This window comes from Bombina bombina, chromosome 2, assembly GCF_027579735.1.
Source record: "Bombina bombina isolate aBomBom1 chromosome 2, aBomBom1.pri, whole genome shotgun sequence".
Taxonomy (NCBI): Eukaryota; Metazoa; Chordata; class Amphibia; order Anura; family Bombinatoridae; genus Bombina; species Bombina bombina.
Genome location: NC_069500.1, coordinates 17,865,547 through 17,889,965, shown reverse-complemented (window position 1 = coordinate 17,889,965; position 24,419 = coordinate 17,865,547). Strand labels below are relative to the sequence as shown.

At 43.7% G+C, this 24,419-nt stretch overlaps 1 protein-coding gene across 3 annotated transcripts in view; it reads left to right on the top strand.

Annotated features, from left to right (window-relative positions):
• LOC128648369 (complement component receptor 1-like protein) overlaps positions 1-24,419 on the top strand; it is a 142,596-nt gene that overhangs the window by 6,908 nt on the left and 111,269 nt on the right. For 2 of the 3 annotated variants that reach the window (XM_053700972.1, XM_053700971.1), the window contains exon 2: positions 17,312-17,497. In XM_053700972.1, the coding sequence (XP_053556947.1) occupies positions 17,312-17,497 (186 nt within the window). Of the gene's footprint in view, positions 1-17,311; positions 17,498-24,419 lie in introns of those variants that run through there. The other variant, XM_053700973.1, reaches the window with a different exon arrangement.

The window sequence follows — 24,419 nt, the reverse complement described above, 5'->3', positions numbered from 1 at the left end:
ATAAAGTTTTATATGACGTATCAGTGTGTTTTGTGTGTGGCACTAGGGTTAGAGCAAGGGCAAGCAGTAACACGTTTTATAAAGTTTATATGACGTATCAGTGTTTTGTGTGCGGCACTAGGGTTAGAGCAAGGGCAAGCAGTAACACGTTTTATAAAGTTTTATTTGACGTATCAGTGTGTTTTGTGTGCGGCACTAGCGTTAGAGCAAGGCAAGCAGTAACACGTTTTATAAAGTTTTATATGACGTATCAGTGTGTTTTGTGTGCGGCACGAGGGTTAGAGCAAGGGCAAGCAGTAACACGTTTTATAAAGTTTTATTTGACGTATCAGTGTGTTTTGTGTGCGGCACTAGCGTTAGAGCAAGGCAAGCAGTAACACGTTTTATAAAGTTTTATATGACGTATCAGTGTGTTTTGTGTGCGGCACGAGGGTTAGAGCAAGGGCAAGCAGTAACACGTTTTATAAAGTTTTATTTGACGTATCAGTGTGTTTTGTGTGCGGCATTAGCGTTAGAGCAAGGCAAGCAGTAACACGTTTTATAAAGTTTTATATGACGTATCAGTGTGTTTTGTGTGCGGCACGAGGGTTAGAGCAAGGGCAAGCAGTAACACGTTTAATAAAGTTTTATTTGACGTATCAGTGTGTTTTGTGTGCGGCACGAGGGTTAGAGCAAGGGCAAGCAGTAACACGTTTTATAAAGTTTTATTTGACGTATCAGTGTGTTTTGTGTGCAGCTTTAGGGTTAGAGCAAGGGCAAGCAGTAACACGTTTTATAAAGTTTTATTTGACGTATCAGTGTGTTTTGTGTGCGGCACTAGGGTTAGAGCAAGGACAAGCAGTAACACGTTTTATAAGGTTTTATTTGACGTATCAGTGTGTTTTGTGTGCGGCACTAGGGTTAGAGCAAGGACAAGCAGTAACACGTTTTATAAGGTTTTATATGACGTATCAGTGTGTTTTGTATGCGGCACTAGCGTTAGAGCAAGGGCAAGCAGTAACACGTTTTATAAGGTTTTATATGACGTATCAGTGTGTTTTGTATGCGGCACTAGCGTTAGAGCAAGGGCAAGCAATAACACTTTTTATAAGGTTTTATATGACGTATCAGTGTGTTTTGTGTGCAGCACTAGTTAGAGCAAGGGCAATCACTATCACTAACTGGTATACTTATTCATAAGATCTAAAGCTACCCCATAGATCTGAATTTCCTTACTAATGGGCCAGATTACTAGTGGAGCGGCATTTAGTGCTCATACTTGAGTGCTAGCGATGCTGAAAATAAACTTTATACAATAGTGGATAGTGCGCGTATTGCAATGTAAAAAATTTTTTTTTTTTCGGTGTGAGTAAAACCTGATGCACGCTGACCGCTGGACTTCAAATAACACGTTTACTTCTTCTCCCCATATGCTTTAATGGAGTGCGCAAACTGAGAAACCTAACATCTATCGCTCCTGCACTAACCCGGTCACCTTTAACCAAGTACCCTACAACCGGCATAAATTATTAATATTTTACATTCCAGTGGTCTTCACATAGAAGAAAATGTTCTATTTATTGTTATAAATATAAATTTGTATATGATATTTTTTTTGTAAAAGATAGTTATAGGTATATGCAGATAAATAAGAATATCTATTTAAAGTCACATACAACAGTTTCTACTATGTGAAGAACATTGGAGTGTAAATTATTTACAGTAAATACACATTAAAGGGACATGAAACCCACATTTTTTCTTTCATGATTTAGAAAGAGCATGTGATTTCAAACAACTTTCTAATTTGCTTCACTATTTTGATATTCCTTGCTGGAAAGCATATCTAGATAGGCTCAGTAGCTTCTGATTGGTGGCTGCACACAGATGCCTCTTGTGATTGGCTCACTCATGTGTATTGCTATTTCCTCAGCAAAGGATATCTATAGAATTAAGCAAATTAGACGTAAATTGTAATTTTGTTTAAAAATGTTTTCTCTATCTAAATCATGAAAGAAATTTTGTGGGTTTAATGTCCCTTTAAACCCACATTTTTTTCTTTCATGATTCAGATAGAGAAAACCATTTTAAACAACTTTCTAATTTACTTCTATTGTCTAATTTGCTTCAATCTCTTTATATTCTTTCCTGAAAAGCATATCTAGATAGGCTCAGTAGCTTCTGATTGGTGGCTGCACATAGATGCCTCATGTGATTGGCTCACCAATGTGCATTGCTATTTCTTTAACAAAGGATATCTAAAGATTGCAGCAAATTAGATAATATAAGTAAATTAGAAAGTTGTTTAAAATGTTATTCTCTATCTGAATCATGAAATAATTTTTTTGGGTTTAATGGCCCTTTAAGAAAGATTAAAGGGACACTAACCCCACATTTTTTCTTTAATGATTCAGATAATGCAGCAATTTTAAGCAACTTTCTAATTTACCCCATTATCAAATTATCTTCCTTCTCTTGCTATCTTTATTTGAAAAGCAAGAATGTAAGCTTAGGAGCCGGAACATTTTTGGTTCAGCACCTGGGTTGCTAAATGTAGTCACCAATCAGCAAGCGCTATCCAGAGTGCTGAACCAAAAATGGGCCGGCTCCTTAGCTTAAATTCCTGCATTTTTAAATAAAGATAGCAAGAGAACGAAGAAAGATTGTTAATAGGAGTAAATTAGAAAGTTGCTTAAAATTGCTGCTCTATCTAAATCATGAAAGAAAAAAAAAGGTTTAGTGTCCCTTTAAATATAATATTGATTAAAATAGATTGTTCTTGTTTTAAGGTATTCAACTGGAAAGGGCTAAAGTGTGTATCTCTATATGTACCGTATATGGGGGATATTTATCAAAGCCTCAACTATGCTGCATTCGCCGGCACCAATACGCTTGCCTAACATCGCGGCCGCGGAGCTGAAAACGATCTCCATATTTATAAAAAAAGCTGGAAAAAAGACGCGCACCAAGTACGGGGCGATGAGCATCGGACTGTTGTTAACTAACAATCATCGAACTCGTGTCTATTCGGCTTTTTACCAACTATATTTATACCCTGTCACTAAACACTGCCACTATACTAAACTGTTTAACCCCTATCCTGCCGCTCCCAGACCCAGCTGCAACCTAAATAAAGTTATTAACCCCTATCCTGCCACTCCCGGACCCCGCCGCAACCTAAATAAAGTTATTAACCCCTATCCCGCTGCTCCCGGACCATGCCGCAAACCTAAATAAAGTTATTAACCCCTATCTCGCCGCTCCCGGACCATGCCGCAAACCTAAATAAGGTTATTAACCCCTATCTCGCCGCTCCCAGACCCTGCCGCAACCTAAATAAAGTTATTGACTCCTATCCCGCCGCTCCCGGACCCCGCCACAACCTAAATAAAGTTATTAACCCCTATCCCTCCGCTCCCGGACCATGCCGCAAACCTAAATAAAGTTATTAACCCCTATCTCGCCGCTCCCGGACCCCGCATCAACCTAAATAAAGTTATTGACCCCTATCCCGCCGCTCCCTAAATTAATTTATTAACTCCTAAACCTCTGGCCTCCCACATCACTACCACTAGCTAAACCTATTAACCCCTAAACCGCCAGCCCACCACATTGTAATAAACTATATTAAGCTATTAACCCCTAAACCTAACAACCCACTAACTTTAAATTAAAATTACAACATCCCTATCTTCAAATAAATTTAAACTTACCTTTAGAATTAAATAAACTATATTAAACTGTTAATTAACCTACCCTAATTATTATACTACACTTAAATTAAACTACCAATTAAATTAACTATTACATATTAAAAAACCCTAACCCTACTCAAATTATTTAAATCTTCTATTAACCTTATTAAAAATTACTAAATTACAAAACAAATAAACGCTAAGTTACAAAATATAAAAAACACTACATTTACGGAAAAAATCCCACATTATAGTGTTTATATGAGTGTAACTGTATTTTTTTAATGTAATAATGTTGTATTTGGTGCACATTTTTTTTAACCCCTTACCTTTTATGCAAGGTCTTCAGTCGTGCAAATCTGACAAGCGCAAATCTCTTTACTTTCAACTTCAAGATTTCAAGTTATAATACCATACTAAAGTTAGTGTGGTCTTGGTACTGATATCATGATGCACACTACGCTTAACACACCTCTTGTAATCCAGCCCTATACTTCATATTTTGTTCTAAGTCCTAGACACGCACCATTTCAGCAAGTTACACAAGTAGAGATGTGAGCTTTATTGGGTTGTGAGTTGATTTTCTGTTTGTGAGAGTGCTCAGTTTAGAACTGTTACTGAGGAAATATTGAGTAACTAACCTTCACTAGGCCCCAGGGCAAAGTCTGTGAAATTGCCCCTATTCCAACAATAAGGGGTATTTAAATGGCCTGACCATAGTCGTTAAAAAGTCGCAATCATCATCAGACCTACATACAGTATAACTAACACCTATAGTCAAATATAAGACAAAATATTACTGGTGTTATTGCATTTTATGCTCTGTAACTGTGTGTACCAAAGTCTGGTACTGATGAGTATTTTATAAACATATAAATATGCACCACTGGTCAGATATGCTTAAATATGTGTGTAGCATATCTTCATTTCTTTGTAAAGCAGGTAATGGTATTGAAACTATTGGGAACCAGAGTAATAGTACACAAGGGACACATATAATAATCTCAAAGACAAATCTAAACATGTAAGCAGATGGAATCAGACTCATAAGTGTGTTGGCAATCTGCACAGCCCCTCTCATTAAAGTCTATGGGGAGAATACCTTAACACGGTTGCGATATTGAAAGTCCTTTGGTTAGTGCGCGTCAGGTTTTGCTCACACACAAACGTTTTGCTTTCAACTTGTAATATGTGCGCTTCCGATGCAAAAAAAGCTTACTTCTAGCAAAAGTGCTAAGTAGTGCGCCACGCCACTTGTAATCAAGCCCTAATTATATCTGTTATGTCTCTAGTCTACAGCAGTACAGGGGTCAATGGACCACCTAGAGGTAAAATACCAGTCTGACTTTAGACTTTTGAAACCCTTATAATTGTACCCCTGGTTTAGTATTTAATTGCTTAACTGTGTCATACTCACAATGTTAGTTTATGCCTAGGCTGTTGGGTATTGTAGAAAGATTTATCCTATACTAAAGTAATGAGCACTGCAAGACCCCTTTAAACTAATTAAGAATCTGTTTTTAGGACAGTCTGCCTCGTGAGCCTGTTTTCTATCTTAACTCCTTTATTGCAGTAATAAGTATCTACACGCTCTCCACTCCATCATTGCTGCACAGAGCTTGTCTAAGTTGGGGTGATGGTGTCCCCACAGAGGGCTTTGGCTACGGCGGCCCTGGATTACTATTTGAACTAATGGCAGAGGACCCAGATTTTGGGAGTCAGGAGGAGTGTAGACTTAAGGACATTTGTGAGTACCGAGGGAGCCTGCTGAGTCTCTCGGGGTACCCTGGCTGCAAGCCGATTTGGATTATATATGTGGCAAGGAATTGGAGATGACACAGAGATACAAAAGACTGATAGATTGCGTTAAACAGCATGCCACAGAGCCTGCAGGGAGCTATGATACAGCAGTCTGGGAATCATGGAGGTTGGCCTTAGAGAATTGGCAACTGAGCATCAGCGACAACGAGCTGCTAGATACAGATCAGCAGCCAGGCCCCGAGCTTATGGACTTGGACAAGGGAGAGATGGATGTCGATAACTCTCCCCAGCAGCAGAATCCCTTCCTGGGAGAGGAGACAGTCAGTCTCTCTCCCCAGTGTCAAAGCCACCCCCTGGGAGCGGAGGTAGTCATCCTCCCTCCCTGTAAGCAGAACCCCTTCCTGGGAGAGGAGACAGTCAGTCTCTCTCCCCAGCGGCAGAGCCAGGAGCCAGGAGACAGTCAGTCTCTCTCCCCAGCGGCAGAGCCATCCCCTGGGAGCGGAGGTAGTCGTCCTCCCTCCCCATAAGCCGAACCCCTTTCTGGGAGAGACATTCGGTCTCCTTCCCCAGTGGCAGAGCCAGGAGCCGGGAGAGAAGACAGTCGGTCTCTCTCCCCAACAGCAGAGCCAGGAGCCGGGAGAGGAGACAGTCGGTCTCTCTCCCCAGCGGCAGAGCTATCCCCTGGGAGCAGAGGTAGTTGTCCTCCCTCCCCATAAACAGAACCCCTTCCTGGGAGAGGAGAAAGTCGGTCTCTCTCCCCAGCGGCAGAGCCAGGGGCCAGGAGAGGAGACAGCCGGTCTCTCTCCCCAGCGGCAGAGCCATCCCCTGGGAGTGGAGGAAGTCGTCCTCCCTCCCCTTTCAGAGAAGCCCTTTCAGGGAGAGACGGGTATCGATATCTCTCCCCAGCGGCTAAATCCTTTTCTGGGAGAGGAGACTGTTGGTCTCTCTCTCCCCAGCGGCAGAACCCCGTAAAGATAGCAGAGACAGCCGGTCTCCCTCCCCAGCGGCAGCACAGTTTCCCATGGAGCAGAGGTTGTAGACCTCCCTCCCCAGCAGTAGATCTCCTTCTCGGGAGAAGAGACAGACGGTCTCTCCCCTCAGTAGCTTGCAGGGTCTATACCCTTTTCTTGTCCTGTAGTATATCTCACAGGGGGCAGGCCAGGGGGGTACCCGCTCATGCAGTTGGTGCCACAAGTTTGGGCACCCGAGTTTTGCCTGCCCCACCAAGGAGCAACTTCCACCAACAGCCGGGAAACCAGCAATGGCTTTGTTGGATACCCGCCCCTGCATTTGGTGCCACCAGTTTGGGCACCTGTGTCTTGCCTGCCCCACCAAGGAGCAACCTCAACCTACAGTCTGGGATGGGTATACTGCCGGGAAACTGGTACTGGCTTTGTTTGTGAGTGTCACAGAGGGAGACAGTTTGGCCATGGAACTTAAGGACACTGGAATTTGTGGAACAGCAATTGTTTGGGAGCTGGCCTTAGCAAACTTGTTTGGGACTTTGCATTATGTGACTATTCCTGCACCCAGGGCGCAGGTTATAAATGCCAGCAGGAACCCCCCAGGATGCCATAAGCTCAGGAGAGATGGGATAACCTCTCCCAGCAACCGAGAAGTGGAGGGCCACGGTCGGACAGCCCCTGGCTGACCCGTTAAGGGTCTAGCCGGGTCTGCCAAACTGGAAGGGGGGAGATGTCATGAATACCAGACAGCTAAGGATACACCCAACCCCCACTACAACCTCACCCCTGTTGTTTATCAGTGGTTGTGGGCTCCTCAGAGCAACCACCATCTCTGGAAGCTGTTTGTTTGCTTTGTTTTTGCTTGTTTTTGTGTTCAGAGAAGAGTTGGTTTATGACCAGGAAAACCCTCCTAGGCTGTCCTGGTTCCTGGAACTCTTGGTCGGCCGCCTCACAACGGACACCTGCCTAACCCCTCTCAGGCTTGCCAGGCTCCTGGAACTCCCGGTTGGCCACAGGACAGCAAAACATCCGCTAACTTTACCCCTGGTTGCTCCAACAGGCCTTTTCCCCAGAGCTCCGCTCTTTTGGAAATTGGTAGCCCCTAAGGAGGACAAGAGCTGTGGCAATTGTCAGAGGGGAGCTCCTTTGGTAACTGGGGTTTTTGGACACCCCTAACCCCATAACTTCAATGGACTATAACTCCGGTCCCCAGTAACGAATCATGTTGATTTCGGACTGTGGCATCTGGGGACCAAGATCTTTAAAATGATACCCTGCCACCGCTCCACCGGGATCACCCCAAAACTGCCACCCCTAGGTACTGGGATTATGTGGGACTGTGGCTCCTATGGAGGTGCCAGGCTGTCTGGAGGGGTGGAAATGGCGGGAAATTTGTGGGATTATCCTTTGTGTTATCAAGATGAGCTGTGTGTATAAAAGGAGTGTATGTTTTACAATCAAATCAGTTCTTATTTCACCTGAATGCTAGTCTGTCTAGTCATTTAGGTGGGCTCCTGCTAGAATCACTTTCCTGGGCTACATAGAAATCACTTTCCTGGGCTACATAGCAGGCTGTTCCAGGCAGAGGAAGGACACTCTGGCAGAGCTACCTAGTCTGGGTAGCTGGAGTCTGCCACAGGGTGGGACCCTGAGTACTGGTGCTGTTGGGCATCAGGAGTGGCTACAGGCTGTGGTCACTTGCCAGCTACATAGCTGCAGTCGGCAGGGAGATAGCAGGACCCGTTTAGCGGAGCTACCCAGTCGGGGTATCCGGGGTATCCGTCACAGTTATTTAAAATTACATGCTCTGTCTGAATCATGAAAGGAAAACATTGGGTTTCATGTCCCTTTAACATGCTTACATTGAGCTAAATTTTTAGTTATATATATTTTTGTTGTTGCTTAGTACTGCAGTAGTTTTTATATTAGACATTTATGACTGATTTTATATATTGAATTCATGTGAATGAAAGTAAATTCAACTATGTATAATATATTATATCTATCAATCTATTTATCAGCTTACACAGGTAACAGATGCAGAAGGTACACAGCTGGCACTACTGGTGACACCACAGGTATCAAATGCCGAAGGTACACAGGTGGCACTACTGGTGACACCGCAGGTAACAGATGCAGAGGGCACACAGCTGGCACTACTAGTGACAGTACCCAGGGTGCACACCTAATGTAACGTGTATTATGACAACCATACTAATATATATGTTGTTAATACATATAAAACTAGTGTTTGAACATGCAGAAGGCACACAGCTGGCACCACTGGTGACACCGCAGGTAACATACGCAGAAGGCACACAGGTGCAGATGCAGAAGGCACACAGCTGGCACCACTGATAACTCTGCAGGTAACAAATACAGAAGGCACACAGCTGGCACTACTGGTGACACTGCAGGTAACATACGCAGAAGGCACACAGGTGCAGATGCAGAAGGCACACAGCTGGCACCACTGATAACTCTGCAGGTAACAAATACAGAAGGCACAAAGCTGGCACCACTGGTGACACTTCAAGTGAAAGATGCAGAAGGCACAAAGCTGGCACCACTGGTAAACTTGTCTGGTAATAGGTGCAGGAGGCACACAGCTGGCACTACTGGTGACACCACAGGTAACAGATGCAGAATGCACACAGCTGGCACCACTGGTGACACTGCAGGTAACAGATGCAGAAGGCACACAGCTGGCACTACTGGTGACACCGCAGGTAACAGATGCAGAAGGCACACAGCTGGCACCACTGTTGACACTGCAGGTAACAGATGCAGAAGGCAAACAGCTGGCACCACTGGTGACACTGCAGTAAACAGACGCAGAAGGCACACAGCTGGCACCTCTGGTGACAATGCAGGTAACAGATGCAGAAGGCACAAAGCTGGCACCACTGGTGAAACTGCAGGTAACAGATACAGAAAGCACAAAGCGGAACCACTGGTGACACCACAGGTAACAGATGCAGAAGATATACAGCTGGCACTACTGGTGACACCACAGGTATCAGATGCCGAAGGTACACAGGTGGCACTACTGGTGACACCGCAGGTAACAGATGCAGAGGGCACACAGCTGGCAACACATGTGACACTGCAGGTAACAGATGCAGAAGGCAAACAGCTGGCACTACATGTGACACTGCAGGTAACAGATGCAGAAGGCACACAGCTGGCACCACTGGTGACACCACAGGTAACAGATACAGAAAGCACAAAGCTGCACCACAGGTAACAGATGCAGAAGGCACACAGCTGGCACCACTGGTGACACCACAGGTAACAGATGCAGAAGGTACACAGCTGGCACTACTGGTGACACCACAGGTATCAAATGCCGAAGGTACACAGGTGGTACTACTGGTGACACCGCAGGTAACAGATGCAGAGGGCACACAGCTGGCACTACTAGTGACACCGCAGGTAACAGATGCAGAAAGCACACAGCTGGCACCACTGGTGACACTGCAGGCAACAGATGCAGAAGGCACACAGCTGGCACCACATGTGACACTGCAGGTAACAGATGCAGAAGGCACATAGTTGGCACTACTGGTGACACAGCAGGTAACAGATGCAGAAGGTACAAAGCTGGCACCACTGGTGACACTGCAGTTAACAGATGAAGAAGGCACTCAGCTGGCACCACATGTGACACTGTAGGCAACAGATGCAGAAAGCACACAGCTGGCACCACTGGTAACACTGCATGTAACAGATGCAGAAGGCACACAGCTGGCACTACTGGTGACACTGTAGGTAACAGATGCAGAAGGCACACAGCTGGCACCACTGTTAACACTGCATGTAACAGATGCAGACGGCACACAGCTGGCACCACATGTGACACTGCAGGTAACAGATGCAAAAGGCACCCAGCTGGCACCACTGGTAGCACTGCATGTAACAGATGCAGAAGGCACACAGCTGGCACCACATGTGACACTGCAGGTAACAGATGCAGAAGGCACACAGCTGGCACTACTGGTGACACTGTAGGTAACAGATGCAGAAGGCACACAGCTGGCACCACTGTTAACACTGCAGGTAACAGATGCAGAAGGCACACAGCTGGCACCACTGTTAACACTGCAGGTAACAGATGCAGAAGGCACACAGCTGGCACCACATGTGACACTGCAGGTAACAGATGCAAAAGGCACACAGCTGGTACCACATGTGACACTGCAGGTAACAGATGCAAAAGGCACACAGCTGGTACCACATGTGACACTGCAGGTAACAGATGCAGAAGGCACACAGCTGGTACCACATGTGACACTGCAGGTAACAGATGCAGAAGGCAAACAGCTGACACTACATGTGACACTGCAGGTAACAGATGCAGAAGGCACACAGCTGGCACCACTGGTGACACCACAGGTAACAGATGCAGAAGGCACACAGCTGGCACCACTGGTGACACCACAGGTAACAGATGCAGAAGGTACACAGCTGGCACTACTGGTGACACCACAGGTATCAAATGCCGAAGGTACACAGGTGGCACTACTGGTGACACCGCAGGTAACAGATGCAGAGGGCACACAGCTGGCACTACTAGTGACAGTACCCAGGGTGCACACCTAATGTAACGTGTATTATGACAACCATACTAATATATATGTTGTTAATACATATAAAACTAGTGTTTGAACATGCAGAAGGCACACAGCTGGCACCACTGGTGACACCGCAGGTAACATACGCAGAAGGCACACAGGTGCAGATGCAGAAGGCACACAGCTGGCACCACTGATAACTCTGCAGGTAACAAATACAGAAGGCACACAGCTGGCACTACTGGTGACACTGCAGGTAACATACGCAGAAGGCACACAGGTGCAGATGCAGAAGGCACACAGCTGGCACCACTGATAACTCTGCAGGTAACAAATACAGAAGGCACAAAGCTGGCACCACTGGTGACACTTCAAGTGAAAGATGCAGAAGGCACAAAGCTGGCACCACTGGTAAACTTGTCTGGTAATAGGTGCAGGAGGCACACAGCTGGCACTACTGGTGACACCACAGGTAACAGATGCAGAATGCACACAGCTGGCACCACTGGTGACACTGCAGGTAACAGATGCAGAAGGCACACAGCTGGCACTACTGGTGACACCGCAGGTAACAGATGCAGAAGGCACACAGCTGGCACCACTGTTGACACTGCAGGTAACAGATGCAGAAGGCACACAGCTGGCACCACTGGTGACACTGCAGTAAACAGACGCAGAAGGCACACAGCTGGCACCTCTGGTGACAATGCAGGTAACAGATGCAGAAGGCACAAAGCTGGCACCACTGGTGAAACTGCAGGTAACAGATACAGAAAGCACAAAGCGGAACCACTGGTGACACCACAGGTAACAGATGCAGAAGGTATACAGCTGGCACTACTGGTGACACCACAGGTATCAGATGCCGAAGGTACACAGGTGGCACTACTGGTGACACCGCAGGTAACAGATGCAGAGGGCACACAGCTGGCACCACATGTGACACTGCAGGTAACAGATGCAGAAGGCAAACAGCTGGCACTACATGTGACACTGCAGGTAACAGATGCAGAAGGCACACAGCTGGCACCACTGGTGACACCACATGTAACAGATACAGAAAGCACAAAGCTGCACCACAGGTAACAGATGCAGAAGGCACACAGCTGGCACCACTGGTGACACCACAGGTAACAGATGCAGAAGGTACACAGCTGGCACTACTGGTGACACCACAGGTATCAAATGCCGAAGGTACACAGGTGGCACTACTGGTGACACCGCAGGTAACAGATGCAGAGGGCACACAGCTGGCACTACTAGTGACACCGCAGGTAACAGATGCAGAAAGCACACAGCTGGCACCACTGGTGACACTGCAGGCAACAGATGCAGAAGGCACACAGCTGGCACCACATGTGACACTGCAGGTAACAGATGCAGAAGGCACATAGTTGGCACTACTGGTGACACAGCAGGTAACAGATGCAGAAGGTACAAAGCTGGCACCACTGGTGACACTGCAGTTAACAGATGAAGAAGGCACTCAGCTGGCACCACATGTGACACTGTAGGCAACAGATGCAGAAAGCACACAGCTGGCACCACTGGTAACACTGCATGTAACAGATGCAGAAGGCACACAGCTGGCACTACTGGTGACACTGTAGGTAACAGATGCAGAAGGCACACAGCTGGCACCACTGTTAACACTGCATGTAACAGATGCAGACGGCACACAGCTGGCACCACATGTGACACTGCAGGTAACAGATGCAAAAGGCACCCAGCTGGCACCACTGGTAGCACTGCATGTAACAGATGCAGAAGGCACACAGCTGGCACCACATGTGACACTGCAGGTAACAGATGCAGAAGGCACACAGCTGGCACTACTGGTGACACTGTAGGTAACAGATGCAGAAGGCACACAGCTGGCACCACTGTTAACACTGCAGGTAACAGATGCAGAAGGCACACGGCTGGCACCACTGTTAACACTGCAGGTAACAGATGCAGAAGGCACACAGCTGGCACCACATGTGACACTGCAGGTAACAGATGCAAAAGGCACACAGCTGGTACCACATGTGACACTGCAGGTAACAGATGCAAAAGGCACACAGCTGGTACCACTGGTGACACTGCAGGTAACAGATGCAGAAGGCACACAGCTGGTACCACATGTGACACTGCAGGTAACAGATGCAGAAGGCACACAGCTGGCACCACATGTGACACTGCAGGTAACAGATGCAAAAGGCACCCAGCTGGCACCACATGTGACACTGCAGGTAACAGATGCAGAAGGCAAACAGCTGGCACTACATGTGACACTGCAGGTAACAGATGCAGAAGGCACACAGCTGGCACCACTGGTGACACCACAGGTAACAGATGCAGAAGGCACACAGCTGGCACCACTAGTGACACCACAGGTAACAGATGCAGAAGGTACACAGCTGGCACTACTGGTGACACCACAGGTATCAAATGCCGAAGGTACACAGGTGGCACTACTGGTGACACCGCAGGTAACAGATGCAGAAGGCACATAGTTGGCACCACTGGTGACACTGCAGGTAACAGATGCAGAAGGCACATAGTTGGCACCACTGGTGACACCGCAGGTAACAGATGAAGAAGGCACACAGCTGGCACCACTGGTGACACTGCAGGTAACAGATACAGAAAGCACAAAGTGGCATCACTGGTGACACCACAGGTAACAGATGCAGAAGGCACACAGCTGGCACCACTGGTGACACTGAAGGTAACAGATGCAGAAGGCATACAGCTGGCACCACAGGTGACACCGCAGGTAACAGATGCAGAAGGCACACAGCTGGCACCACTGTTAACACTGCATGTGACAGATGCAGATGGCACACAGCTGGCACCACATGTGACACTGCAGGTAACAGATGCAAAAGGCACCCAGCTGGCACTACATGTGACACTGTAGGTAACAGATGCAGAAGGCACACAGCTGGCACCACATGTGACACTGCAGGTAACAGATGCAGAAGGCACACAGCTGGTACCACATGTGACACTGCAGGTAACAGATGCAAAAGGCACCCAGCTGGCACTACATGTGACACTGCAGGTAACAGATGCAGAAGGCACACAGCTGGTACCACTGCTGACTTTGCAGGTAACAGATGCAGAAGGCACAAAGCTGGCACCACTGGTGACACTGCAGGTAACAGATGCAGAATGCACACAGCTGGAGCCACTATTGACACTGCAGGTAACAGATGCAGAAGACACACAGCTGGAGCCACTGGTGACACTGAAGGTAACAGACACATAAGGCACACAGCTGGCACCACTGCTGACTTTGCAGGTAACAGATGCAGAAGGCACAAAGCTGGCACCACTGGTGACACTGCAGGTAACAGATGCAGAAGACACACAGCTGGAGCCACTGGTGACACTGCAGGTAACAGATACAGAATGCACAAAGCTGGCACCACTGGTGACACTGCAGGTAAAAGATGCAGAAGGCACACAGCTGGCACCACTGGTGACACTGCAGGTAACGGATACAGAAAGCACAAAGTGGCATCAGTGGTGACACCACAGGTAACAGATGCAGAAGGCACACAGCTGGCACCACTGGTGACACTGAAGGTAACAGATGCAGAAGGCATACAGCTGGCACCACAGGTGACACTGCAGGTAACAGATGCAGAAGGCATATAGCTGGCACCACAGGTGACACCGCAGGTTACAGATACAGAAAACACACAGCTGGCACCACAGGTGACACTGCAGGTAACAGATGCGGAAGGCACACAGCTGGCAGTACTAGTGACACTGCAGGTAACAGATGCAGAAGGCACACAGCTGGCACCACTGGTGACACTGAAGGTAACAGATGCAGAAGGCACACAGCTGGCACCCCTGTTGACACCACAGGTAACAGATGCAGGAGGCACACAGCTGGCAGCACTGGTGACACCACAGGTGACAGATGCAGAAGGCACACAGCTGGCACTACTGGTGACACTGAAGGTAACAGATGCAGAAGGCATACAGCTGGCACCACAGGTAACAGATGCAGAAGGCACACAGCTGGCACCACTGGTGACACTGAAGGTAACAGATGCAGAGGGCACACCGCTGGCACCCCTGTTGACACCGCAGGTAACAGATGCAGGAGGCACACAGCTGGCAGCACTGGTGACACCACAGGTGACAGATGAAACTGAAGGTAACAGACGCATAAGGCACGCAGCTGGCACCACTGCTGACTTTGCAGGTAACAGATGCAGAAGACACACAGCTGGAGCCACTGGTGACACTGCAGGTAAAAGATGCAGAAGGCACACAGCTGGCACCACTGGTGACACTGCAGGTAACAGATACAGAAAGCACAAAGTGGCATCACTGGTGACACCGCAGGTAACAGATGCAGAAGGCATATAGCTGGCACCACAGGTGACACCGCAGGTTACAGATACAGAAAACACACAGCTGGCACCACAGGTGACACTGCAGGTAACAGATGCGGAAGGCACACAGCTGGCAGTACTAGTGACACTGCAGGTAACAGATGCAGAAGGCACACAGCTGGCACCACTGGTGACACTGAAGGTAACAGATGCAGAAGGCACACAGCTGGCACCCCTGTTGACACCGCAGGTAACAGATGCAGGAGGCACACAGCTGGCAGCACTGGTGACACCACAGGTGACAGATGCAGAAGGCACACAGCTGGCACTACTGGTGACACTGAAGGTAACAGATGCAGAAGGCATACAGCTGGCACCACAGATGACACCACAGGTAACAGATGCAGAAGGCACACAGCTGGCACCACTGGTGACACTGAAGGTAACAGATGCAGAGGGCACACAGCTGGCACCCCTGTTGACACCGCAGGTAACAGATGCAGGAGGCACACAGCTGGCAGCACTGGTGACACCACAGGTGACAGATGACACTGAAGGTAACAGACGCATAAGGCACGCAGCTGGCACCACTGCTGACTTTGCAGGTAACAGATGCAGAAGGCACAAAGCTGGCACCACTGGTGACACTGCAGGTAACAGATGCAGAAGACACACAGCTGGAGCCACTGGTGACACTGCAGGTAAAAGATGCAGAAGGCACACAGCTGGCACCACTGGTGACACTGCAGGTAACAGATACAGAAAGCACAAAGTGGCATCACTGGTGACACCACAGGTAACAGATGCAGAAGGCACACAGCTGGCACCACTGGTGACACTGAAGGTAACAGATGCAGAAGGCATACAGCTGGCACCACAGGTGACACCGCAGGTAACAGATGCAGAAGGCATATAGCTGGCACCACAGGTGACACCGCAGGTTACAGATACAGAAAACACACAGCTGGCACCACAGGTGACACTGCAGGTAACAGATGCGGAAGGCACACAGCTGGCAGTACTAGTGACACTGCAGGTAACAGATGCAGAAGGCACACAGCTGGCACCACTGGTGACACTGAAGGTAACAGATGCAGAAGGCACACAGCTGGCACCACAGGTGACACTGCAGGTAACAGATGCGGAAGGCACACAGCTGGCAGTACTAGTGACACTGCAGGTAACAGATGCAGAAGGCACACAGCTGGCACCACTGGTGACACTGCAGGTAACAGATGCAGAAGGCACACAGCTGGCACCCCTGTTGACACCGCAGGTAACAGATGCAGGAGGCATACAGCTGGCAGCACTGGTGACACCACAGGTGACAGATGCAGAAGGCACACAGCTGGCACTACTGGTGACACTGAAGGTAACAGATGCAGAAGGCATACAGCTGGCACCACAGGTGACACCACAGGTAACAGATGCAGAAGGCACACAGCTGGCACCACTGGTGACACTGAAGGTAACAGATGCAGAGGGCACACAGCTGGCACCCCTGTTGACACCGCAGGTAACAGATGCAGGAGGCACACAGCTGGCAGCACTGGTGACACCACAGGTGACAGGTGCAGAAGGCACACAGCTGGCACCACTGGTGACACTGAAGGTAACATATGCAGAAGGCACACAGCTGGCACCCCTGTTGACACCGCAGGTAACAGATGCAGGAGGCACACAGCTGGCAGCACTGGTGACACCACAGGGGACAGATGCAGAAGGCACACAGCTGGCACCACTGGTGAACTTGTCTGGTAACAGATATCCTGTAGAGGAGATAATGGTGGAAATGATAAGCAAAAAGTCCTCACTAATCACACTACCCCTTAAAGCCTACACTTCCGTAACCACTAACTACTCTCTACGCCAAAACCGTATATAATATAAGCTTTTTAGATAAAGTTGATGGTGTTGATGAATAAATTCTATTTGTTCTAAAGAATGAAACTAATACAAATAATGTTTGTATGTAAATAATGTCCCTTATCTTACAGAGCAGTGCACATGGCCACATGCAGAAGGAACAAATATATTGTACTATTTTAATAAAGAGCTCTATAACAGAGGTGATAAGGTTGAAATACATTGTATCCCTGGATATCAGCCCTCACAGCAACAAATGACATGTGTGACGCATGATGATACCAGCAGTAAATGGGATGTGTCTATTCCCTGTTTCGGTGAGTAGAAAATTATACTGTAACCAATTTAGAAACCTGTATCTATAACTCAGACATGGGGTGTCAGCTGATTGATGTCAATATATTTATAAGAATCTCAGTAGTGCTCTCCAAATAATATGTCAGTCTATGGCAGGGTTATAATACAATATATTTAATAATTATCCTTTAAAAATAAACCCTCAATCAATATGCATCTACTAGAAACCATAAAATTAATATAAATACCTGAATTCTTTTTATTAGTTAATATCTATGAACACATTGGAATATATTTGTAATACCAGAATATGAATCAATATTATATGTGTTTAAAAAATATTTAAAATATGCTATGCAGAGTTAATACAAGTTTACCTTATTCACAATTGAAATTTCACCCAATTAACACAATGAGACTTAAAATCTTTAACTACTAACATCCAAGCAATACAATTCTAACAGTGCTTAGTAAACAATAGGACAATATGTATATATACTCAGCTATTTAGTTGCAATTGATTGTAATACAATTCTTATTAGGATACTAACAATACATATATCCTTACTGTAAACCGTTACTTTAAAATGTCTATTAATTTAAATTGGAACAAATTCTTATTTACTTATAATTAAAACCAATTCTAAGATATATATACATATATATATATATATATATATATATATATATTCTATATTTTGCATGGATGAATTATTTATGCATGCAAGATACAAATTTGACACTATACAGGATTATGGTTACCAATTTTAAAAAAACTATTTATTTCTTTAAGCCTGCTACATACAGCAACAATGAATGTTTGTTTTAAATGTTTTGCATACAGAAAGACAAACTAAAAGCTATTCAAGACTATGAAACACAGTTTAAAATACGGAGTGCTCCTTTAAATCTTCTAATTATAATTTAAATATGGTCTTACCAATAACCTTTGTATACTATATATATATATATATATATATATATATATATATATATATATATATATATATATACGTTACCAAAATGACCAAAAGTTACCAAAAAACAGTTACCAAAAACTCTATGTTATCTCAGAAGACAGATAAGTAAATTTTTCAATCAATGAGAAAAGGCAGTCAGCTTGCTCAGAATGATTGTATTTTGAACGCCCAGTAGTAGTTATCACTCAAAGTTAGCATCCTGTGTCTCTTTCCCTCTCTTGCTTTTACTTATATAAGTTTTCACTCATTTATGAAACCATGTGGGTGGCCCTATGGGAGCTGACCATCCCATTGGTTACCTGGGAAGTCTATTTGGATTGGCCCTTGGCTTGGCATGGTCACCATGGAAATGCATCTTTTAACATTTAAGTCCCTTGACTGTCATACTGGATTCTGGCCATCGGGTGGCAGCAGATAACAACACAGTAATAAATTTACTATCCAACATTTTTAACAGTTCAATATTTCTATGGAATGGTTATTCATTAGACTATAACTTCCTGCATCAATCACTCACAATATTAATTATAGATGGGGTAGTATCATATAATTTTTCTGATTATTTTGATATGAAACATCATGTGTCTTTAACATTATATTAAAGCAATTTATACTGCTAATTATTCTGAAATGAATGGCATTTATACATCTGTTATATATATATATATATATATATATATATATATATATATATATATATATATATATATATATATATATATATATATATATATATATATATATATATATATATATATATATATATATAAATAAAATACACTAAATCTATTAGGGAGAAGGTATCATAAATCTACTTATTACTGATTATTATTTGGGTGCAGACCCTGTAAACACACATAAATTTACTACAAATATCAAGAGAGAAAAATTGAAGAGAACACAGTAGTGTTCTCTCCAAAAAGACAGGGATTTCAGCACTCCATAGAGTAAAGAATTTTATTAAGAGCAGGTGTTCCAAGGCTTTCACGCAACCAAACAACTTCTGGGTCCCCTAAACCAAAACCACACAAGATATGATATAAATAAAATTAATTTATTATCTGTGCAAACAAAAAATAATAAAGTAAAAAGAAACCAAAAAACACATACATTTAAAAATACGTTATGTACATTAAATGCATAGGTAAAGCTGGCCAGCTCACACTGAGTTAACACGATGCAGATAAACACCTAAAAATAGGCTACTGAATTATTAAGCAACACCCCTACCAGCGGGTAGCCCTGTATGCCTACAGGAATCTGCTACCATGGAAAATATTGGGGATAAACCTAACCCTATTATCTACTTTTTTCTCCTTTTTGTCAAATAGCAGAGAATCTCTATTGGCTTTTAAGGCTTGATTCATCACAAATTTTACATTATGTATTGAGTACCCCCTCGCTATAAAACGATTGGCCAATGGCCATTTCTTGTGCATGTGTCTTATATTTATTCCTGCTGGAAAAATTCCTCCGAAGCCTGAGAAATTGTCCAGTAGGGATTCCTCTAATCAGGGACGGTTGATGGTGACTGGAAGCAATTAATAATGTATTAGTTGCAGTACTTTTTCTATAAATTTCTGTAGTGAGCTTATTACCTTCTTTTTTGATTGTGATATCCAAAAATGGTAACTGATGCACTGTACTCATATGTGAGAAAAATGTTAAATTTATTTTTATTCAAATTGGATACAAATTCTTTCAAAAGATCTACAGACCCTCTCCAAAGTATAAATATGTCGTCCACATATCGACGCCACATTAACACTCAGTTAATGAGGAAGGCGTAATGCTGAAACATGTAAGACTGGTGTTGCACTAGCCTCAGGACACTTAGATGTTTATTTTTATTATTTTCCAATTAAAGTTATATTTTAACTTTTACACTGGCTGACTCGCTTACTAGTTTTTTCTTCATACCTGACAAGTGGATTGGGAATCCCCCCTGCAGTTTTCAGCACAGTGTTTTCTTTGATACTAGTAGGAGAGCGGGCGGAGCAAATTTCAGTGTGAGACACTGACTGAATAGTGTGCAGCAGTTTGGAGCTCAGAAGTGCCTACGTACCCTATCAAGCAGGAGACCAGCGGCTATCAAGTTGTGACCTGGATGCCGAGGAGTGACTAGTAAGTCTTTTATACCGGCAGGTCTATGAATAGTTGTGAGCTGATTCTGTGGCATTTTTTGGATTAGATATATGGAGTGTCAGTGCGCTTTTTAAAGGGATATTGCTTTGTTGTGGTTAATAATAAACACTGTTTCAATTTCACCTAAGATACTTTCACCAATCCAAATTAAGGGCTGAGTTCAAATAGAACGCATATGGAGTTGCTAAGTATACGCCCTGAGGAAGCCCCAATGACACTCGGTCACATGGGGGGTGAAACGGCCGTTGGCGTGTGACGTCATTTGCACAGCTGAGAACCAGCCCCTGAGTGGTATTCGATGCAGCACACAGCTTTTCTAACCGCAGCAGCAAGCAGGCACCGCACCCGGATTTTCATCATCCTAAAAAGGAGGAGGATTTCAAGCGCAAGAAGTGATTTGTAAAGTATTCACGGACTTACGAGTCTATAATGGAATGTACTGTCTGGAAAATGTACTAAAGCGTACACACTAAAGCCTTGAACAAGGTTATAGTGGATGTGGAAAGTTTTACTAACAAATTTCTCAACAGCCCATATTGCTTGCACTACTAATGTGATTGTTACTATTGCTGTGACTACACATCTATTATTAGAGACACATAGATCCCTATTTAGTACCAAGGTAGCTGGAACCTTTTTGCAATATTGGTGCTACCCTCTGGTCAGGGTGTTGTTTCTCGAACACAGTGTGTAAAATGTAAAGCATGTACTCTTGGTTACACTTTATCTGCTCAGTACACAAGTAATTGGCATAGATCCTCAGATTTTTCTCAAGGTAACTAGCTTTTCAAGTTCATTTGGGTTACCCTCTGAGTAAGGTGTTGCCATTTTCATTTGTGTATTTATAGAGTTATTATGCATGGATCCCCAATATTATCCATGGTAGCAGATTCCTGTAGGCATACAGGGCTACCCGCTGGTAGGGGTGTTGCTTAATAATTCAGTAGCCTATTTTTAGGTGTTTATCTGCATCGTGTTAACTCAGTGTGAGCTGGCCAGCTTTACCTATGCATTTAATGTACATAACATATTTTTAAATGTATGTGTTTTTTGGTTTCTTTTTACTTTATTATTTTTTGTTTGCACAGATAATAAATTAATTTTATTTATATCATATCTTGTGTGGTTTTGGTTTAGGGGACCCAGAAGTTGTTTGGTTGCGTGAAAGCCTTGGAACACCTGCTCTTAATAAAATTCAATAAATTCTTTTGAATGTGTGTAATGACTTAAATAATCATTTTTTACTCTATGGAGTGCTGAAATCCCTGTCTTTTTTGAGAGAACACTACTGTGTTCTCTTCAATTTTTCTCTCTTGATATTTGTAGTAAATTTATAAATATTATTATAAATAAAAATAAGTGTTATTAATCATTTCTTTTTAGGTCCACAAATATTCTTAAAAACACAGATGCTAAGACATTTTATGCTTTTTATATATATATATATATATATATATATATATATATATATATATATATATATATACACACATTCATTTCTATGTGGTATCTTGTATTTGTCATCTTTTAGCTCCATCTGGAAAAACAGAAAAACATGTTATTTATATATATATATATATATATATATATATATATATATATATATATATATATATATATATATTTCAAACATGGGATTATTACAATTTCTATTCAATCTATTACAGATTTGATTTTTTTTTTTTATATATATATTCAATACAGCAATTACCCCTTTAATATAATATGTCCCGGCTCAATATATATACATTTATGGGTTATTTGAATTATTTCAAACACACACATGAAAAACTGGCCTCATTCCTTTTGCACAATTTATTTATTTTTATGTTGTCTTTTAACAATGGTTCCAAGAGTACAATTTAAAAATATGTGTCTCTGCCAGCCAATTTTTTACTGTCTCAATATACAAACAGAATTAATTAACACGTCTATGCTAATCACTATGTAGTCAGAATTTTACCTGTTTATCTAGCTTATAAACCCAGGATGTTGTCTTCATAAACAGCAGGGATCATTTTTCAAACATACCCAGACGGATCGGCTACATCTTGGGCAGGAAATCCACATATGGGCATGTATCCTGATTTAGGCACCAGAATGTTGTTTTTGACACAGCAGGGGGTGAGCTTCAAAAGCTATGCTAACTTTCAATTAGGATAAACATATCTTCACCCAGCCAAAACCATCTGGCAAGGGGGGTTGGGACCCACAGTGGACTAGAAACTGTTGTCTGCAACCTCATATCTAATTAATCCTGTGGTCTCATCAACCATATACAGTGTATAAAAAACTATATAGCGCTCAGACAGGGGTAATCAAAGACGAAATAGAAGTAGATCTAGGAATAGAAAACAGAACCAAAATTCTAATGCCAATAAAAATGGCAATAAACAACAAGGCTTCAAAAATAGTCAGAAAAGAGTCACATATTCAGACAGTGAGGTTGATTCAGGAGAGGATATTGTAGTCTCTGAAGGTGAAGAACTACATAAAGGTATTCTAAAGAATACGACTACATCTATGCAAGCAACAATATGTAATACTATAGACACACCCGCAACACAGGTAGTTAGACCTAAAGATTCCAATCCTGGTTCTATTGCAGCAGGATCTAAGTATATATATGTGACAGACACGTTGGGTGCACAGGCCCAAGGCCCTTACATTACTAATGATGATAAAATGAACCTGGCTCAGGTTTTTTGTCTCCCTCCCCAGAAAACAGGGATAGGTTTAGAGACACAACAAAGTCAGGCAGGATATCAACTGAGAGGCAACAGAGGCAACAAAGGGAGAAGAGGACAGCAGAAATACAAATGACTGACAATGTTGTAAATTTATCTAGTTATGTATTAACTCCTGATCAATTATCAGTATTGAGGTTTGGTTTGAATTTTTCCCCTGCAAATAATTTTGATATTTTTAAAACACTTTTGGATGTTAATAAATTGATTAGAAATATCACCTTGAAGAAATTTTTTCAAGATAATTCCAATCTGTCAGACACAAATACAACCCCTCTTAGTGAAGAAATAATACCCACTTTTAGTAATGTAAGAGAAAAACAAACATTCAGAGAAGAATGTGATACTCTCACTTTAGAACATTTACTAAGAGAGAGTTGCTCTGACACTAAAATCTATAACATTAACTCCTGTGGTAAGTTTAAGAACCCATCGGATTTTTATCCTATACACACTAGAGGCCAAGTTTTAGAGACTTTTTTCAAAAGGGTTGAACGTGATCTAACTGCTCTGAAAACAACAGGAAGCAAGATCACATCAAATTTAACCAAACAACAGAAACTGGCCTTAGAGGATCTTAGAAGTAGGGAGGATATTGTTGTGCGCTCAGCAGATAAGGGTGGCTCAATAGTGGTTCTTGACAGAACAGATTATGTTCAGGAAGCACTTCGCCAATTACAGAACACTGAGCATTATACCCTTTTGCACGGTGATCCTACAATCAAGTACAAACGTGAACTTTTGGCAATTCTGGATGATGGTTTGGAGGATGGGCACTTTGACATAGATACCTTTGAGTTCTTGTGTGTTGATCACCCTATAGTGCCCATCTTCCACCATCTTCCTAAAATACATAAGTCTTTAACTGATGTTAAAGGACGCCCCATTGTCAGTGGGATCGGCTCTTTAACAGAGCATGTGTCCCAGTGGATGGATGGCATCCTTCAACCGTTTGTACTATCACTATATAGTCATCTTAGTGATACTAAACATGTGATCAAACTGTTGGAACCGATGGAGTGGAATTTTGATTTATACCAATGGGCAACCATTGATGTAGTTTCACTCTA